The sequence below is a fragment of the Hevea brasiliensis genome, chromosome 6 (genome assembly GCF_030052815.1).
Source record: "Hevea brasiliensis isolate MT/VB/25A 57/8 chromosome 6, ASM3005281v1, whole genome shotgun sequence".
Classification (NCBI taxonomy): domain Eukaryota; kingdom Viridiplantae; phylum Streptophyta; class Magnoliopsida; order Malpighiales; family Euphorbiaceae; genus Hevea; species Hevea brasiliensis.
Genome location: NC_079498.1, coordinates 22,868,833 through 22,889,352, shown reverse-complemented (window position 1 = coordinate 22,889,352; position 20,520 = coordinate 22,868,833). Strand labels below are relative to the sequence as shown.

The following is a 20,520-nucleotide window of genomic DNA, read 5'->3' as shown; positions in this document are numbered from 1 at the left end:
CTACGCCAAGAAACTAAAGAGTGTCCTAGGAGTTGACAAATACCTGAGGTACTCTTCCTATCAAAGATGCTTCTAGCAAAGTCGACATTCGAGTAGGAACATAAATCAAAGGATGCATTTCTAGGATACCATAGACCTAAATGTAATGTACCATTCAAGTATTTGAGAATATGTTTAACAGCATGTAAATGAGACTCTTTAGGACATGATTGAAAATGTGCACATAAACATACGAGAAACATAATGTCCGGTTTACTAGCTGTGAGATATAAGAGACTACCAATCACACCTCTATAGAGCTTTTCATCAACCAGTTTTTCTTTTTCATCCTTATCAAGTTTGGTGTTTGTGCTCATTGGAGTTCTACTTGGCTTGCTATTCTGCATTCCAAACCTCTTGATCAATTCTTCGGTGTACTTGGCTTGGTTGATGAAGATGCCAACCTTAGCTTGCTTGATTTGGAGCCCAAGAAAGAACTTGAGTTCTCCCATCATGCTCATCTCAAACTCACTCTTCATGGTATTAGCAAACTCTTCACATAAATACTCATTAGTAGCACCAAATATAATATCATCAACATATATTTGTACCACAAGTGTAACGCCCTCACCAAAGGTAGTCCGTACATTTTACTGTTCTGACGACTAATGTCTGTTCGGACAATCAGGGTGTCTGGAACTACACTTAAACTATAGTGAGGAGGCATAAATTAATGAAATAAATATTAAAAAAATATAGGAAAAATTTTGAGAAAATAAAATAAAATTTAGAGAATTTATTAATTGGTATAAAATAATAAAAATAACCCGATGAGCACCATGAATGGCATTTTGGTCTGGTCATTTCACCCCTAAAGGTGAATTTTGACCTAAATGTCAAATTAAAATTAGGAAATAAAATAATTAACATAAATTAAATTTATGAATTTGAATTTGAAAAATGAGAAGAGAAAAGAAAAGAAAAGAAAGGAAAAGAAAAGAAAAAAAAAAGCTTATGAAATTTTTAAAATTTAAAGTACACAATAGAATATATATATATATATACCCATTAGAAGATAAAAGCCACCAACTCCATCTTCTTCTCTACTCTTTCTCTCTCTCTTCCTCTAGCACCCTTGTCCCCCATTTCCTCCATTGATATTCAAGCTTTCAAGCTTGATTTCCCAAGATTCTACCCATCAAAACCTTTAGCACCCTTCACAAAAAATGCTCCCCACTCTATAAGGAAGCCATAGATACCCATAAGAAGCAAGAAAGTTGAGGTTTAGGAAGCTCAAGTAAGGTTAGTGCACTAATCCCTCTTCTTCTCTTTATTAAACATGAAAAGCATGTTTAGCCAAGCATAAATATCATTAAAACAAAAAGAAAATCTAGAGGAACGAACCCTTGAATTTTTGGCAGCCATGGAACTTGAAGTTTATTGCTTTTAAGTGATGAAAAATAGTTCCATGAGAATGTGTGATGAGTTAAAATGTTTGGGTGTTTGATTGTGTAGTGTTTGTGAAAATTTAAAACTTTGAAAACTAGGGTTTGTGTAAATGCTTGAGGACTTGGTGTAAATGTTGAAATTGACCTATTGAGTTGAAATTGTTGCTTATAGAAGTGTATTGCATGAAAATTGAAGTAAGGAAGTTAGAGGAATTGAGATATTGGGAGTGTTCAATTTTCTGCAGGTTTGGACTCAATGAGTCCAGTGGGTTTATTGACCCAAAACTAAAAATGTGTGACTCCAATTGGTATGAGGCCAATTTGAAGTGAAAATAGACTCAAAATAACCCATTTTTCATGTAGACGCCATGACCAAATTTTGCCAAAATCATGACCAATTCTCTGCCCAAACCTGGATGACCAAACATTGAAACCCAGAAAATGACCAAATGAATAGTACGTATTCATTTGATCATAACTCTCTCTATACTGGTCCAAATGACCTAAAATTACATCAATAGAAAGCTTAGACATAGGGCTACACTTTTCATGAAGACTACTTGACCCAGTTTTGCTTTTAACCAAATCAAATTATTAGCACAATTTGAGTCACTAAAACTGCCAACCCAGAAAATGACCAAATGAATAGTACGTGTTCATTTGGTCATAACTCTCTCTATACTGGTCCAAATGACCTAAAATTACATCAATGGAAAGCTTAGACATAGGGCTACACTTTTCATGAGGACCACTTGACCCAGTTTTGCCTTTAACCAAATAAAATTGTTAGCACAATTTGAGTCACTAAAACTGCCAACCCAGAAAATGACTAAATAAACAGTACGTGTTCATTTGGTCATAACTCTCTCTATACTGGTCCAAATGACCTGAAATTACATCAATGGAAAGCTTAGACATAGGGCTACACTTTTCATGAAGACCACTTGATCAAGTTTTGCTTTTAACCAAATCAAATTATTAGCACAAGTTGAGTCACTAAAACTACCAACCCAGAAATTGTCCAAAATACTGTTCCTTTGATATGCTTGACCAGTTTTGGTAAAAATGTCATAACTTGGTCTCCAAATCTGCAAATTGAGTGAAACTAGTGCCAAAAGTTTTATAAGACATAACACAACAATTTTTATGTTTTGACCAAGCTCTAGAAACCATTGCATCCTAGGGAAAATACTAGCCAAAGTTAGGAATTGAAATCTGGAAAATATTAAGTGGAACCCAGAATGCCATTTGATACCCGTATGTTCATTTGGCCATAACTCCCACTAGGAAATTCCATCTGAGATGTGCCAATATGATCTAGAAACATGATACTTAGGGCTACAACATTGATTTAGACACCTTTGCCAAATTCTAAGTGTAAAGACCCTAAAAAGAGGGTCAAACATACTGCCTTGAAGTTTGGTTATTGCCTTTATAGGATTGAGAGTCCAGGTTAATACATGACTAAAACTTACTATACCAAGCTTGAAAAATTATGAAATTGTACCTGAGAGTCTCTAAGACATAGAGAAACATATCTTGTGAAGGAACCTAAGTCTAAAAATGACCATAAAATGATCAAATGACTAGTCAAAGTTTATTGACCAGGAATTGTAACTTCTGGACAGCTTAGAGGCAAAGGGACCAGTTATGGTATTTTGACCATAACTTGAGTTCTATAACCCCAAATTCAATGATTCAAAAACTGAAATTCAAGTTTAAACATAGAGGAGCAATTGTTATGAAGGAAGTGTGACTAAATAGACATCCTAACCTAGTCAAATTCCTAGATAAATATAACACATCAACATAAACCTAAAGAAAGGTTTATGGGAAAAATGCTATATATGACAATTAAAATACTCATAAGGATAATTAAATATTAAAAATGATATGAATATGTAAATTGGGACTAATGTCCTATTAATATGAAATTAATGGTACCAATGAACAGTACCAGAAAACAGTAACAGTGAATAGTGCTAAAATAATTAAAAATGTTTAATTGCCCATAGTATACGTAGACTTATTTATTTAGTTTGGATAAATTGGTATACCAATTAGAGACTACTGATAGCAGTACTGCCAAACGAGAAAATTATGAACTGACAAAATATGTCCGGTATGATTGTTCTACAGGCTATATGCTTACTTACTGGCCATTATGCCTATTTTATTTCTGGCTTTACAAGCCTGACAGCGGGTCTCATGCCCGACAGCTGGCCTCGTGCCTGATAGACGTATACTGGATAGACATACGGCTGTCTAACCAGTATACACCCGTGCTCCAGCTTTTATAATTTGTTATAGGTTTCTTGGGCACTGATAAAATTTAATTAAGACTTAAAATATAATAAGCAATCATAAAAGATCCCGATAATGTTAATTGCTTTCAAAGAGCAATAAAAATGTAAAAGACCCAGAAATTATGATTTGCAGATATTATTTTAATTGTTAAATTATTGTTATTATAAATTATGCAGCACTATACATTATGCTTAGCGCGTTGGTTTTTCATCGCGTAGGTACTGGAGATCAGTCCCAGCAGCCGCAGCAGTAGCAGTAGTAGTACTCACACAGAGACCGATCAGATCTGCTAGTGTTTACTAGTCACCTCTACAGTTGTATTTTGGTAGGGCCCATGTATATACTAGTATTTTGGTTCATTATGTTTAGTCATGATGTAATTACTAGTTTATGATGTATTTCATTTTGGACTTGAAATTAAACTTGAGATTGAAATGAAAACTTGTAATTTATTATCTATGAATTTCCATATGAATGCAATAGATGATACTTCATTTTGAGATCTCATAAATAGTTGTGAATGATATGATAAAAGAGAATATGATATGAAAATATGTGAGATGACTATAAATATGTTAACAGGTGATAGTGGAACCCGTCAGATGCTAATAAAATGGGGGAGGCTCTGTCCAGGTCTCCACAGAAATAAGTCATAAAAAAAAATTTACACATAGAATACATGTTTTAAATGACATCAAAAGTTTACAATAGATATGATAAAACAAGATAGGGTACTCCGGCACCGAATGTGGCACTTCTTGCTCGGCTATACAGTAGATGGGTAAGGGGCGTCACAACAAGAATGTCATTTACATGATTTTTAACAAAAAGAATTATATCAACTTTTCCTTTTGAAAAACCATTTTGCAAAAGAAAGTTACTAAGCATTTCATACCAAGCTCTAGGAGCTTGTTTTGAACCATACAAGGCTTTAGCTAATTTAAAAACATGATTTGGAAACTCATGATTTTCAAAACCAGGAGGTTGCTCAACATATACCTCCTCATCAATAAAACCATTTTCTAATGGCTTCTAATCTAGCTACGGGGGCAAAGATTTCATCATAGTCAATGCCCTCCTCTTAGTTATTGCCTTTGGCTACTAACCTAGCTTTATTCCTAGTTATGTTTCCATCCTCATCTAATTTTTTTCTAAACACCCATTTGGTGCCTATGAATATATAGTCCTTTGCCTAGGAACTAAGGTCCAAACCTTATTCTTTTCAAACTGATTGAGCTCCTCTTACATTGCAAGTATCTAACTCTCATCATTAATGGCCTCATCTATGCTCCTAAGTTCTATTTGAGAAATGAATGCAAAGTTATTACATATATTTCTAAGAGAGGATCTAGTTGTTACCCCTTTTGATGTATCACCAATGATTAGGTCCTTAGGATGATCCTTCTTGAATGTCCAACTTTTTGGTAGATCTTGTTGAACTTTTTGATATGGAACTGGTTGACCTTGTTGCTCTTGAAACTCAACTTGATCAACTCCCAAGTCCTTCAAGGGATCTTCCATGTGTTGATTTTGATTTCCACTAGATTGAGGATCTTCAAGAGTCAACTCATCAAGATTACCTACAACATCATCAGCACAAGAAATATCATTTCTAGGACCAAAGGGGTTAGCTTCATCAAATGCAACATGCATTGACTCCTCAACAACTAAGGTTCTCTTATAGAAGGCTTTATATGCTTTACTAGATGTAGAGTACCCCAAGAAGATACCTTCAACAGTTTTAGAGCTAAATTTATCTAAATTATCTTTAGTATTCAAAATGAAGCATTTATAACTAAAAACTCTAAAATAACCTATTTTAGGTTTCTTGCCATTCCACAGCTCGTAAGGGATTTTCTTCAAAATAGGTCTAATCAAATCTATATTTGAAACATAACAAATCGTATTAATGGCTTTCGCTCAAAAATGATTAGGCAAATTATATTCATTTAACATAGTCCTCCCCATGTTTAAAAGAGTTTTTTTTTTTCTTTTAACAACACCATTTTGTTGGGGAGTCCTAGAAGAAGAAAAATTATGAGTGATCCCTAGTGAGTTACAAAACTTAATAAATTTCTCATTTTCAAATTTTCTACCATGATCACTCCTAATAGAAGAGATTTGAAAGCCCTTTTCATTTTGAACCCTTTTGAAAATCTCTCAAAAATATTAAAACATTCATCCTTATGAGCAAGGAATGTAACCCAAGTATACCTAGAGTAGTCATCAATAATCACCAAGGCATTATATGCACCACCTAAGCTAGCTACTATAGTAGGACCAAACAAATCCATATGCAGCAATTGAAGGGGTCCTGAAGTAGATACCTTATGAATAGATTTAAAAGAGCTCTTGACTTGCTTACCCATTTGGCATGCATTACACACTTTATCCTTTTAAAACATGATCTTTGGTAGCCTATCAACTAGCTCATGCTTGTTCAAGTTTGTAAAAAGGTCCATGCTAGCATGTGCAAGCCTTCTATGCCAAGTCCAAGAGTCATCACTAATAGAAACAAAACACTTGACATCTTTATTAGTCAAAGCATGCAAATCAATAACATAAATATTTTCAATTCTTTTACCAATAAACAACATTTTGTTATCACTCATCCTAGACACAAAGCAATATTTAGACTAAAAAACAACTCTACAACCCTTATCACATAATTGACTAACACTAAGCAAATTATGTTTTAAACCATCAACCAAAAGTACTTTGTCAAGAATAGGGGAGTTTTCCTTATCAACCTTACCTATTCCCACAATTTTACCTTTACCATTATCACTAAAAGTCATTTGCCCACCTCTATCTTTCTTTTCAAGTGAAAGGAAGAGATTGGCATTTCCGGTCATGTGTCTTGAACATCCACTATCCAAGTACCACTTGCTTTCAAGCTTTGAGGATTTCAAGCACACCTACATATAATAATTCAATTTACTTTAGGTACCCAAATGTACTTGGGTCCTTGAGGGTTAGTAGTTCCATCATTAAAATCAAATATTCTACCATATCCAAGATGAATTTTCCTAATGGCACACCTATAGTTGGTATGACCAATCTTACCACAATAGTGACAATGTCCATTGAACCTTCTATGTGCATGAGGGTGAGCAAATGGTCTCATATGACCAATCTTTTTATGTCCATTATGTGAATGTGAGCATGACACATGGTTAGTGTGATAATAAGTATGAGTTCTAGTAGCATGTCCCTTACGAAGGTTTGGCCTAGATGCAACTCTCCTAAATGTATATGTCCTATTTACATTTTGTCTAGAAGCATGTTGATGAAATGAAGTCTTTCTAGTTTCATTATTACAAGATTTCCTTGGCTCTTGTCCTTTAAGGTTGGACACCTTTGGACTAGGCACTTGAGGACTAGGCTCATTAGAACTAGATGCTTTACTAAAGATGGTCTTGGAAAGAGGTGCTTAAGCAAATTTACTATAGCCAACTCCATACTTGATGCTAGGAGACCTTTGAGAGTCCAAAATTGCATCAAGTTTATCCTTTCCTTTAGCAAATTTGGAAAGAGAAGGTTTTAGCTCAATAATTTCATTTTTCAACTTCTCATTTTCTAATGAGAGGTTATCTAAGGATTTTTGCATATCATCCCCTAAAGGTTTATCATCCTTAATTAAGGTCTCATTTTCTTTCCTCAAACAAACTACTTCCTTTTTCAAGAGCTTATTTTTCTTATAACTTAGTTCTAGTTCATTATTCATAGCCTTAAGAGCACTAACGAGTTCATCATAAGAAAATTCAATAATATCATCATTTAAAGTTACCTCATTAGAGCTTTCTTCCATTGCCATGAAGCACATGTTGGCAACTTCATCATTGATCTCTTCACCTTCACATCTTGTGGATATTGAACATTCCATGCTTCTTGTTCTTCTTGATTTTTTTTTCGTCGTCTTCCAAAGCAATTAAGCACATGTTAATCATGGAGTGTTCTTTGAAGCTTTGTTCATAAGCGTTATCCACTTGCGGCATTTGCTCCATTTATTGATGAGAGGAATAGTTTTTGGTGTACTGAACTTCATCAACTTGACAACAATGGTTAGAATTACACATAGAATCAAGAGAATCCCATATATCTTTAGCATTGGAGCATTTAGAAATTTTAGCATAAGAAAAATCATTTAAAGAAATTCTCAACATATGCATAGCTCTTATATTCAAAGAAAACAGATACTTATCATGCTTACTCCATTCACCCTTTATCTTTGGCACATGCTTATAATCTACTATTTTGATACGAATGAAGGGACCATTTTCAATTATATCCCATAAATCCATTCCTTCTTATTTAAGGAAGTAATACATCCTATTCTTCCAATAAAGAAAATCATGTCCATCAAAGAAAGAGGGTTTTACTATCGATTAACCTTCTTGTGCATCGAGGGTTGCCATTGATCTTTGCTCCAAGATGATTAAGTCTTTGAATGGAAACCAGCTCTGATACCACTTATCGTCCCTTATAGTAACCCAAGAGGGGGGGGGGGTGAATTGGGTTCTAATTGCAAAATTAAAGATTAAAAGAAATTTAAACACAAAAAAGAGTAAAGGAAGAATGATGACACAAGAGATTTATAGAGGTTTGGCTATCCCAAGCCTACGTCCTCTCCTCAAGGCCCTCCTTGAGAGTTAACTCCACTAAAATTCTTCTTTGGTTGAAGAATAAATCCCTCACAATCATCACAAGAGTAAACCCTTGCTCTTTTACAAATCCCTTTACACTCAAGAGCTATTTGAAGCTCTATCATGCTCAAAACTACAATAAGTACTCACAACAACCTTGAATGAACTCTTAGAACAAAGAATTTACAACTCAAATATCAAGTTCTCAACATGAACTATGGTAGCTCAAGTTCTAAAGAGAAAGAATGAAGAAAATCTTTAGAACATGATAAATTTTTAAAAAGATTATTGTTGTAAAAACTTGTTTCCAGTCATAAATAGTGCCTATTTATAGTTTTTGCAAGAAAATAATCATTGGAGGTGCATTAAATGCTAAACTAGCTATTCAACCACCTAAAGCTCTATTTTATTGAGTTGCAAAAACTCAGGTTCGGCTGTCGAAGTTATTTACTTCGGCTGCCGAATGTTAGAGCGCCAAAAAATAGCTTTTGAAAAGTCATTTTCAACTGCCGGAGTGTTCTCTGGACAAAATGACTTTTAACTCTCAAAAACTATGATTTAAAGAATGAACTTTGGTAGTCGAACTTCTTACTTTTAGCTGCCAAAGTGCTCTCTGGACAGAAAGTGTCATAAGGGCACTTAGGCTTCGAAAATGCATAACTTTTTGACCGGAACTCAGATTTTCGATCTGCTTGAACCATTGGAAAGCTAATTTGACAAAATTTTCAATGAAAACACTTTCAAAAACAAATTTGCATTTCTTAAATGTAAAAATTTCATTTTACTCCCCCTTGATCAAGAAAAATTACAAGTAAAAACACTAAGAAATTAAGAGTTTAAAAAACTCATAACTTTTTGATCCGGACTCTGATTTTTGATCTGTTTGAACCATTGAAAAGCCAATTCAATGTATTTTGCAACTAAAATACTTTTCAAAATTAATTTTACATTTTTGAAAAATTTATTTAATTTTCCCTTGATGAAGAATTAGGTAAAAACTAAGTTGAACAAGATATTCTTAGTATCACCTAGACTTGATCCAACACAATTAATTAAATGATATTTACAAGATATAAAATAAATAAAAGTTACATTGTAGGGTCCCATAAATGTTTGCTTCCTTATCTTGCTCTTTCTTAACCTTGATTTGAAGCAATTTGATAATTCTAAATCTAGTGCTTACAAACTCAACACAAACACTTTCAAAGTATATTAGTAGCATACTAATTATTTATTATCATCAAAACATGGGTTAAGACACCTAAGTCCAACAAAATTTTAAAAATTAAATAAAGATGATATAATAAAATGCTTGATCAAACTACCTTATAAGTTTTAAAATAAAAAATCAGTCCCTCAACTTAATTTTTTCAGTTTATAAGGACAAAAAATATTGTAAATAAACAAATAAACTTATTTTTAGAGTTTTGATTTGTAAACTAAGACAGACACAATAAGTACTAAAATTCCAATACTATAATTTTGAGTTTAGATTTAGCTTGTTAATATAATATTAAAATAGTTTAATCTCTTTTCTTTAAACAAGTTTTTCATAGTTTGTTAAAAATTTAAATTTCTAATAATTATTATAATTTTGAGTTATTTTTATTGAGTAATTACTTCTAATTATTATAGCAATTTAATTTTATTTGCGGTTTCTAAATTTAGCTCTAATATTCATTAAAATTTCCAAATTATAATTTGTCACTTAACATTTATTCAACGTTAATTTTAATAAGAACAGCTTACTTTTTTACCAAATTCTAAATTTACATCACATTTTTTTACCATTATAAAATTTGTTATTAATCTGCCACGGGCACCATCAAAAGTGAAAAATGAGAGTATCATGGTTTGCAATTCAGGGACAGAGGGTAACATGAACCCATTTCTTTTTAAAGCAAAATGAACCCAATTTTAATAAACTATATACAGCAATACAGGAAGTTTTTTATTAGGTCTTAAGAAATTTATCCTTCGGATCCTCCATTGAATTTGAAAACTGTGCGTAGCTTATATGGAATTTCATGTTTTAGTAAAATTTATATGATTTTACTAAGGAACGTTTCTGTCCTTAATTTGGGTGTATGCTTCTCTCTGCCTACCAATACTAAAAATCAAAGGTCATAGCTTTTAGCGGATTTGATGTGTGCTGAAGTCCTCTATGCATAGCCTAAAGCCAAGTAAGTTTGTGGCCTAGTGCTTTGGAATCTCATATCAGATATGAAAAGTGTGCGTGCGTGACTTATATGAAATTCTACTCCTTGATAAAATTGTTATAATTTTACTAAGATGCATATCCTGTTTCTAAGTCAGGTGTCTGCCTATTGATAAAAAAAAAAATTAAATTAAACTTGAAATTTTTTATTAAGAAGGTCATAAATTTTGTCCCATGCTTAGGCAAGTGTTGGGTTATATCATATTGGGTTGATGTTTGGTCCACATTTAAGAACGAGTCAAATGTGGACAATAGTAACCTTAATCAACTAATACAACTTATGGATAATGGAGAAAACTTATTAGTTCATGTATTTTAATAAAATTAATTATTTAAATTTTTTTTTAAAAATTATTATTTAATCTCTTATTTTTAATTTTTGAATTGTTTAGCCCATCTCATTAATTTTTATTTTAATTAAAAGAAAAAAAATAATTATCGATGTAAATCTAATAATTGATGGATTCAAAATTATAAGAACTAAATACTTATATTGTTCAAATTATAGAAACTTACCTAAGCAATTGCATAACATATACGATCCATGGACATTAAGTTATTGTTTAGAGTAGTTAATAAATTTGAATTTAATAATATTAAAATTATTTTCAATAGTTTAATGTTTATGATTGATAAATAAATTATTCTTTATATTAAAGTACCATTTATTTATAAAAATATTTTTCTAGAAAATATTTTTTTCGTATTTTTTAATATTTAGGGCACTCAAAAAAATAATGAACAAAAAATAAATAATTTTTTATAAACTTTTTAAAAGATGAAGTAATTTTTCATTGTGTAGACCTTAATAATCTAATTAAAATGTATATATATATATATATATATATATATATATATATATATATATATATATATATATATATATATATATATATATATAAATGTACCGTTAATTTAATATTGTAATTAAATAATTAAAAATATTTTAATAGAAATATTATTTTAAAAATATTTCTTTAAAAAATATTTTTCATATATAAGTTATTTTCTATTAAATAAATGAATCTAAATTGAGCTGAAATTTAAACTCTCAATCACTCTGCTTTATAAGCCTTTGGATATCAAGTACATTCTATAATTACTTGATTCTATATAAAGTATAATTACTTTATTATAAAAAATAAGATAATTTCACATAAATTTATAATTTGCCTTATGAAATTTTTGTAAAATGATTATTTTTTTTTATAAAATAGTTAATTATAAAAATTTTATTAACTTAACGAAAAAAAAAATCTTCATGCAACTTCATCTCTTAAATTTTTTTAAAAAAATATTATACGTGCATTTTTATTTGAGGAAACTTATTTTTTTTTTTGTTAAGTTAATAAAATTTTCATAATTAACTAATTTATGGAAAAAAGAATATTTTATGAAAATCTAAATAAGATAAGTGATAAATTTATGTGAAATTATTCTATTTTCTGTAACAGAGTAATTATACTATACTTTGTATGAAATCAATTAATCATATAATTTTCTTTTCTTTTATTTCCGACCCATGCAAGAATTCCTCACATCCCATCATATGACTCAGTGGTCATTACATGAGTTGGCTCATCAAATTGGGTCTGGCTCTTCTTGACTCTCTACTCAGATTCTAACTTTCCTTAACTAGCTCATGGTTCACATCTCCTTACGCCGAGTTTATGAGTCTTCCTCCTTCAAGCTCAGTCCATTATACTTTGAGGTCCTAATTCTACAGTCATTCGAACTCAAAAACTTTATTTCTCTCTCCTTATACAGCACATGCAAACTTCGTAACCTTCAAAAATGGCTCCCGCCTAGCATTTTATTCCAGCAGTTTTTCAACTACTGCTTCTAGCGTGCGTATTGGCCCATAAAGATGCTGCCCACGTAATGCATTACGGGATAGTCTTGTGCTCAACCAGAGTTGGGAGAAGCAAATCCGAAGGGAAGTATGAACTATCTCCCCTCTACACCCGCAGCATATTAGATGGCCTCGGCCTTTGATACATGGGCCTGGCCCAATAATGGGTGGGCCAGTTCTCATTTCATCAATCGACAACACCAATTTAATTTTGGTAAACTTTTAAGCCCTGATATTTGATGTTTTACTTTGCATGGATATATGTGTGCTTTACTCCAACTCACGTGGGAATGAACTTAACCATGAATTAAATATTTATATTTAAATTTATATACTTTTTATATACATGTATTTTTTTTAACTTTTAATATATTAAAAAATTATTTCTTAGGGCTAGTATAGGAGTTGAACTTTCGGGTGCTGGCAATGATACGCAATATTTAAATTTAGGAGCCTATAAGATGTATTGTATTTAAACTTATAGGCTAGCGAAGAACCTAACAATTAAATTTATAGTTATTTTTTAATGTATTTTATTTATAATTTTAATTTTTTAATTTATTTTTTATTATCAAAAATAATTTTAAAAAAGAAGTCATTAATTTTTTTATTTTAGTTGAATCAATAAAAATAACTTTTTAATTTTTTTTAGGAACATAAATTATTTTTTTTAATTGAGTGAATAAATAAATATAATTATTTCACACTTTTATTGAAATATTTTTTTAGAAAAAGATATTAAAAGTATACTTACAGTCAACCTACTCGCCATTAAAAATTAAAATACTAGGCGAGAACAGTGGTCCCTGTCAATCCCATGGATTTGTCATTGGGTGCTAGTCTAAGAGTTAAATTCTAATATAATCAAGTGAAGAATACACATGCTTACTTACTTAGCTAACCCTTGGATGATCATTTATTACTTCTTAAAAATGAAAATAAAACCCTTCAAGAAAATGAAAAATAAAAGATGAAAGGGAAATTAATTAGAGAAAATGATGCAATTATTATATATTTCTATTATTTATCTGCACGCAGCAAGCTCACATACAATGGGAGGATACTCATCCTCTTTTACAATCCCACATCACATAATAATTCAGTCAATACAGGACATGACTATTGACCAATAAGAAAACTCAAACTCGACCTTCTCCTAAATAAGGATATCAACTAAGCTAGCAGGATTGGCGTACGTGCATTTATTATTCTGACTTCTTCAATACAAAAGTATCTCAGCATTGGAGATTAACCCCTGGAGAAACACCAAATTGGCCACAATATTTAGTGTAGAGATCAATTCTAGCTTGAACTTTGGCAGGTTCTTTTCCATTGCATTCAACAGCACCATTAATGGCTTTAATTGTAGCTCCAAAACCTTGGGTCACAGAAGGGCGGACATTTTGCATCCAATACCATAAGGCAGTCTTGAATGATATGACAGGATCTGTGGCCACAATTTCAGGATTGTTCAGCCCATCAAAACCGATGCTTTTACCAGCTGCTCCGTAGTTGTAGTTCCATGTTAGTTGAAGTGGACCGCGCCCGAAGTATCTCTTGCCTGGGGTACATGGATAATCTGGGAAGTTTGTATCGCAGTAGTTCTCATTAGCAGGAACATTTTGCTCCTCTTTGTTGCAGAAATCTGACATGAAAAAGAAAACAAGAAGCAGAAAACACATCAGCATATATAAAGTTCATGAAAAACAAGAAAAGAAATTAGAAAAAACATGCACTTACATCCAGTCTCATGGGTGGTATGAGCAAAAAAGGCAGCAACTTCCCGTTTAGAATCATCAGCGGAACCTAATTTTCCAAATGGAGGATATGAATTGAGAGCTTTAAGAAAAGCATCCCTTGAGTAGAAGTTCTTTCCAGCACAACCTGCAGGAGCTTGATTGATTATGCCATTAAAGAAAGCTGGTGTCACAAGGTCTGGCACCGAGACACCTTGGCCCCTGACATTTTTAGGGAGGGCTCCTGCAAGAATTATTGCCAGGGTGATGGTAAACAGAAGGTTCATCATGCTGTTGTGGGTTAACATTTTGAGATAGATTGGCCTAAATAGAGTATGTGAAAAAGTGATGAGTGGCATGCTTGCAAATGAGAATTAGAGGTGGTATTTATAGAGTTCACAGAAGCTTTGAGGCTGCTTAATTGCTAGAATTGCAGTTCAAGATGGAAAAGGAGACGTGTGGACTGGAAGTCTCTATAGTCTAAATAGTTTGGTATGATATTATGAGAAGTTACTATTTCATAGAATTGAAAAGTCTAACCAATTGATAATATCTGATAACTCTATTAAATTATTTTTCAGTTTCTGTTTTGATGGGCAATTGGGGATTTTCATTTTTTTATACATAAAAATTTTAACAATTCATTAATAAGAAGTATTAACTAAGTGTAACATAATATTCTTAAAACGAAAAAAAAAATACAAACTTAAGTAATTAAAATTTTTTGTTCAGAGATAATTTGAATAGAGCGAAATAAACTTCTAAATAGAGTAGTAGCTAATACTTTTTCATTTTGAAAGAAGAAATATTTTATATCATTAATTTTTCAGAATTTACTATTTTTATAGTCAATAAAAAAATTAAATTATTAAATATTAATAAAAAATAAACTGCATTTTCCGGACTTTATACCTGCAGATCTAAAGTTTTTAATAAAAAAGAAATTAATCATTTATGCTGTATTTCTATCCATCCAAGAATTTAGTGTTTGCCTTCTAGGTTTTCATTTTAATGGCATTTAATAGAGTAATATTTAACAGTTTATTTTTAAAATAATAATAAATTAATATCAGAAAATAATTTTTATAAAAAAATACTAAATTGGTTTTTTCCATATGATATATAAAAAAAAAAAAAAAAAAAAAAGCAGACTCTATACGCGGAGACCAGAAGATACACGAACACATCGTTCGAGGACACCTGTCAACTTAGGAGACATGAAATACAAATAAAAAATTTATAAAAATATAATTTAATATTGGCAGATGATTTGGATTGACCGCAATGTCCAAAGGACTTATCCTTCTCCTTCTCGAAAAGACTATTCCACTCTTTCTTTTTCTATGCTTTCATTCTCACTAACGTTTCTTAAATTTTTTTTTATTTAAATTTAATTCATTTATTTTTATAAAAATAAATTAGTGCTCAGCCATATTCCTATATTAACAAAATATTTTTTCGAAATTAATCTATTATATTTTATTTTTTTTATAATAATTCAATTTTTATTATTTTCGTATATATAATAATTTAATCTCTTAAATTTGAGTTGATTGCTTTGATTATAATTTATATTAATTAAATTGGTCAATTTCTTATTTTGATTTTAGATTTCATTTGTTAAGGATTTTTTTTATTATGGGATTATTGAGTTTGGATAAGATTTTGTGTTCGCTAATTTTAGTTTTTCAATGGAGACAGCAAAATCAAAGGGGTGCATAAATTATACACTCAATTAATTAAAATTTAAAATTTATATTTTATAATCAACTCATTATATTTTATAGTGATATATCAATTAATAATTGGGTAAGCATACATATCATGGGCTAGGCTCCAACTTTGGAGGGGAAATACTAAATTCTTTATAGTTATGAATAGTAAAAATATTTTTTAAAAATATTATAATAAATTGATTTATTATTTTATAATTATTACTATTGCTTTAAATTTCCAATTTGCTTTGTCAATAAAAATTTAACTTTCTAATTTTCTTTATTAATAAAATACTTTAATTTTTAATTTAAAAAATAGTTTTAAAAGAAATTTGAAAAGATTTTAATTTTTGGTAAAGTTGTAGCGAAATTAACAGAAGATTATAATTATTAGGGGTCATTTTTCGTTTTTAAACTATTCTCTATATTTTTTTAAATTATATATATATATATATATATATATATATATATCAAAAAATTATAAATTTTCGAAGAGAAAAATAATATTTTCATGTCAAATAATTTTACTATTTCACAATAAATTAACTACATCGAAAAAATTAAAAATAACAAACAAAACAAAATTATGTAAAGCACTCATGGTGAATGGATAAATATGTAACTAATCAAAGTCTTACAAATCAAAGAAAAAAATACTAATTTTAGTGAAATGGTAAAGTTGTAATTAGATAAAAAGATAAAATTGTAATAAAATATTTCAATATTGCGATAAAATTAGAAAACCACTTTTCATACAAAATAATAATGTGATGAAAATTTTGAATTGAAAAAAAATGATAAAAATTATAATTTAATATGTTAATATAAAAAATAATGACATATTTGTAAATATGGAAGAAAATAAAATTACATAAGACATTCCAAACAATCACTAAAAAAAATATATCAACAATGGATTGACGAATTCATTGCTAAATTCATTGTTAATTTGTTGCAAAATTATAGGTTAGTAATGGATTCATTACTAATTCATTGTGGTTTGCTGTAAAAATAATTCAGCTGACAAACAACTTGAATGCGGGCATATTAGATACTGAATGTATTAATTAGACTATGCTCCTAACTTCTAAATCAAATGATTGTAGGAATCAGTTACACTGAATAGAATTTCGCCTTTAATTATATAGTAAACTAAAATATGAGAGGTTGTCTCACTAGAAGGAATTGGAATTGAAATTATATTACTTCATTGAAAGCAAATACAATGCTTTGAAAGCAAATTCAATGCTTGGAAAATGAAATTAAAATAGAAATTGAAATAGATTATGCCTAAAAATTGAAAGTGGCAACTCGATTCTTGAATTGATTAGACTGCTGAAGTCCTTTATTAATTGATTGAGTTGTTGATTGTTGAATTGGTTGGCTGAGTTGTTGGGTTGTTAGGACTTTTTCCATTGTACACCGATGTTATTTATAATAGCATCTAACCGACTGAAAGTATTTGGAGTCTACTCTACTTCACGCCTTGCACGCCCAAAGCAATTACCGCAACTACTATCCATTAATTTGTTAACGTTGGTAACTTCCTGTAGTGGTTAGTTCAATAACTTCGCATTTAATCAAAGATTTTTCTTGCTTAGATCGAGTTTACATAAATCCAAGACATAGAATGTGTGGTAAGATCCACCTATTAAATAAAGAGATTCCACATGTTTGTGCCTTGGGCAAACTCGGTTTAGGTAAGAATTTCCCATTAATCAATAACCTCCAATAATTAAATATCCGATAACTACCCCAATAATTAAAATATTTATTTTAGGCCTTATAATTAAATTGATGCAACGAAATTAATTAAATTAATTTTACAAAAAATTAATTTAACTAATCACAATAAATTAATTTAACTAATTACAAACCTTAAAAAGTAATTAATGAGATAAGATAATTATTTTTGGTGCAAACAGTTGCTAATTCGTCACTTAAGCCTATAGATATACCATAGAGCATTTGGACTTATCAGATTAACCTAGTGAGATGGCCTTGTCCCATTTCGTTTCGACTCCCCGCACCAGCATAATGACTATGTATTGTCTTCGCTTAGGAGTGTAATGGGAGGAAGCAATGGATTGTCCAATGATTTGTCTTATTGGGTGCCACCTCGGATTCAGTATTAGGTTCCCTCCTATAGGATTGGGTTAAGTCAAGAAAGTTAACCGATAACTCCACACTTCAAGCCTAAGGAGGTTATAATCGTCATACCCAGAGAGTATTTTTTTATTTGCTATTAAAAAAAAAAAATCAATTGAAAATAACACCTAGTCAATTGGGAACATCAAAAATAAATTCACAGATTATCCTATCAATGATGAACAGAATGAATATAATTACAACTTAAAGTTTCTAGCAACCTAAACACACATAGATATACTACAGAGCATTTGGACGAGTCTAATATTGCATTGATTATCATTATGCTAGGAACCTGTTGGTGTTTGATAATTGTTGAAAAGAACCTGTTGAAATTTGTCGTTTGGCTATGGTGTTGCAAGAGCAAATGAATGGTACTGTCGTTGAAAGGCCCGTTCAACAAACTTCACATGTGCAGTGCCTCATTGGAAGCCTCCTTCAACGGCTGTTTTTTTAAAATGATCACAGATTCATCTGTATCAAAAAAGGAAAGTTTGGACCAGCCTTTGGGGATTATTTGGGTAAGCTCTCGTTGGCAGCGGGTCGTAGGGAGGTGGGAGAAATGTTGATTGTTTTATTTTATGGTTGAGGAAGAATAATCTCCTCAAGCACTGGACATGTAATGTGAGAGACTCTTTAAATCATCAACTTTCTGGTTCGAACTTTACTCACTTATGAGATATAGTGGACGATTTATCACAATATCAGACTTTATTTAAGCCATTAAGCATGATATAATATATCATAATATTAGAGTGCCTAACGAGCAAAAGTTGAAAAAAAAAAAAAAAAACCAACAACAACAACAAAGAAAGAAGCAAAAAAATGCAATTCCACTTTCTTTTTTTATTCTTTGCATGTAATACATCATCTCCGACGAGTAGTCAGATTACTTACTGCAATAGTACATCATTATTTATTATTTAAAATATAATCAAGTCCGATAAGGTAACCTACCTAACAACTAAGATTATCTCCAGGTGAAACACCAAACTGGTTACAATAATCTGTGTAATACCCAATACGAGCCTGAACAGCACCGGAATTTCCACCATTACATTCAATTGCACCGTTAATGGCTCTAATAGTCGCACCAAAGCCCTGCGTTACAACAGGGCGAACATTGTTCATCCAAAACCAGAGAGCAGTCTTAAATGACACAACTGGGTCATTGGCCACAGTTTCAGGAGCGTTTAACCCATCAAAGTTATTGCTCTGCCCAGCTGGTCCATAGTTATAGTTCCATGTCAGTTGAAGAGGTCCTCGGCCAAAGTAGTTCTTGCCTGGAACACATGGGTACTGCGTGTTTTTTTCGTCGCAGTAGTCCTTGGAGGCTCCATCTATCTCCTCGATGTAGCAGAAGTCTGCAAAAACAGAATGTTTAATTTCTTTTAAGTTCGTTATTGAAATGAGTTTTAATACGTAAAGTATAATTAATGTTGCTGATAAATAGTTCTTACGTCCTGTTTCATGCGTAACATGAGCAAAAAAAGCAGCAATCTCGCGCTTGGAATCATCGTCTGAACCGATCTTGCCAAAATCAGAATATGAATTGAGAGCACTGAGAAATGTATCGCGGCTATAGAAGTTCTTGCCGGCACAGTTCCCGGCGGCTTGATTGATTATCCCGTTAAAGAAATCAGGAGTAACTACATCAGCCACGGAAACGCTGCTGGATGGTGTGGTGGGCGTAGGCGTAGAATAGCAAGGACCCTCTTTGCATCCTTGGCCGCAGTAAGGGTCACCGGTGCCACAGTAGCCGTATTGACTGCAGCACAGATTGGCTGCACAGCCACAATTCTGAGCCACTACATTTTTGGGCATGGCTTCTGCAGCCAGACAAATGGCAACAATGATGGTTAGAAGATTTCTTCTCATCTGAAGGGGTGCCATTAATTTTTTAGAGCAGGTTATGGAGAGAAAATTGTGATGGGCAAAGGAGATTGAGAGTGAGGTATTTATAATGCTATTACCATAGAAAATGTTAAAAAGTATAGAAGTAGGAAAAATTCAGTTTGAATATACAGATTAATGGCTGAAGGCTACAGAAAAACTCAGTTTCATTAATTTGCATCAAATTTAAGAATAATAATTTTATCAAATTTAATATTTAAAGTTAATTTACCATTAATTATGAATTAAATATTAAAATAAAAAATCTTTTTTTTTTTGGCATAAACATTTATCTCTATTTATTTTGTAACATTTATCTCTATTTATTTTATCTTTATAGATTCAAATTTTTTAATTATTATTATTAATTATTACAAGTATTATTTTAAAACATTAATTGATTAAAAAACATCTCTACATACTTAAAACTTAAATTTACTTTGTGATATTTTTAATTTTTTAACTCTCAAACCCTAAATAAATTCTCTAAAAAATTAATTTCTTATATATATATATATATATATATAATTTTATACTAATATTTATAAATTTTGGAATATTACATTTTAAATAAAAAA

At 31.0% G+C, this 20,520-nt stretch overlaps 2 protein-coding genes across 2 annotated transcripts; both read right to left on the bottom strand.

Annotated features, from left to right (window-relative positions):
- Window positions 1-13,436: 13,436 nt before the first annotated feature.
- On the bottom strand, window positions 13,437-14,531 carry LOC131180783 (endochitinase EP3-like). The gene is made up of 2 exons (XM_058148460.1): window positions 14,191-14,531; window positions 13,437-14,095 (listed from the first exon to the last, which is right to left on the bottom strand). Exons 1-2 carry the CDS (start codon window positions 14,492-14,494, stop codon window positions 13,686-13,688), a joined length of 714 nt encoding a protein of 237 aa, XP_058004443.1. The 5' UTR covers window positions 14,495-14,531; the 3' UTR covers window positions 13,437-13,685.
- A 4,332-nt stretch (window positions 14,532-18,863) lies between these two features.
- Window positions 18,864-19,985, bottom strand: LOC131180778 (endochitinase PR4-like). Its single transcript, XM_058148456.1, has 2 exons — window positions 19,510-19,985; window positions 18,864-19,413 (listed from the first exon to the last, which is right to left on the bottom strand). Exons 1-2 carry the CDS (start codon window positions 19,940-19,942, stop codon window positions 19,007-19,009), a joined length of 840 nt encoding a protein of 279 aa, XP_058004439.1. The 5' UTR covers window positions 19,943-19,985; the 3' UTR covers window positions 18,864-19,006.
- Window positions 19,986-20,520: the final 535 nt, after the last annotated feature.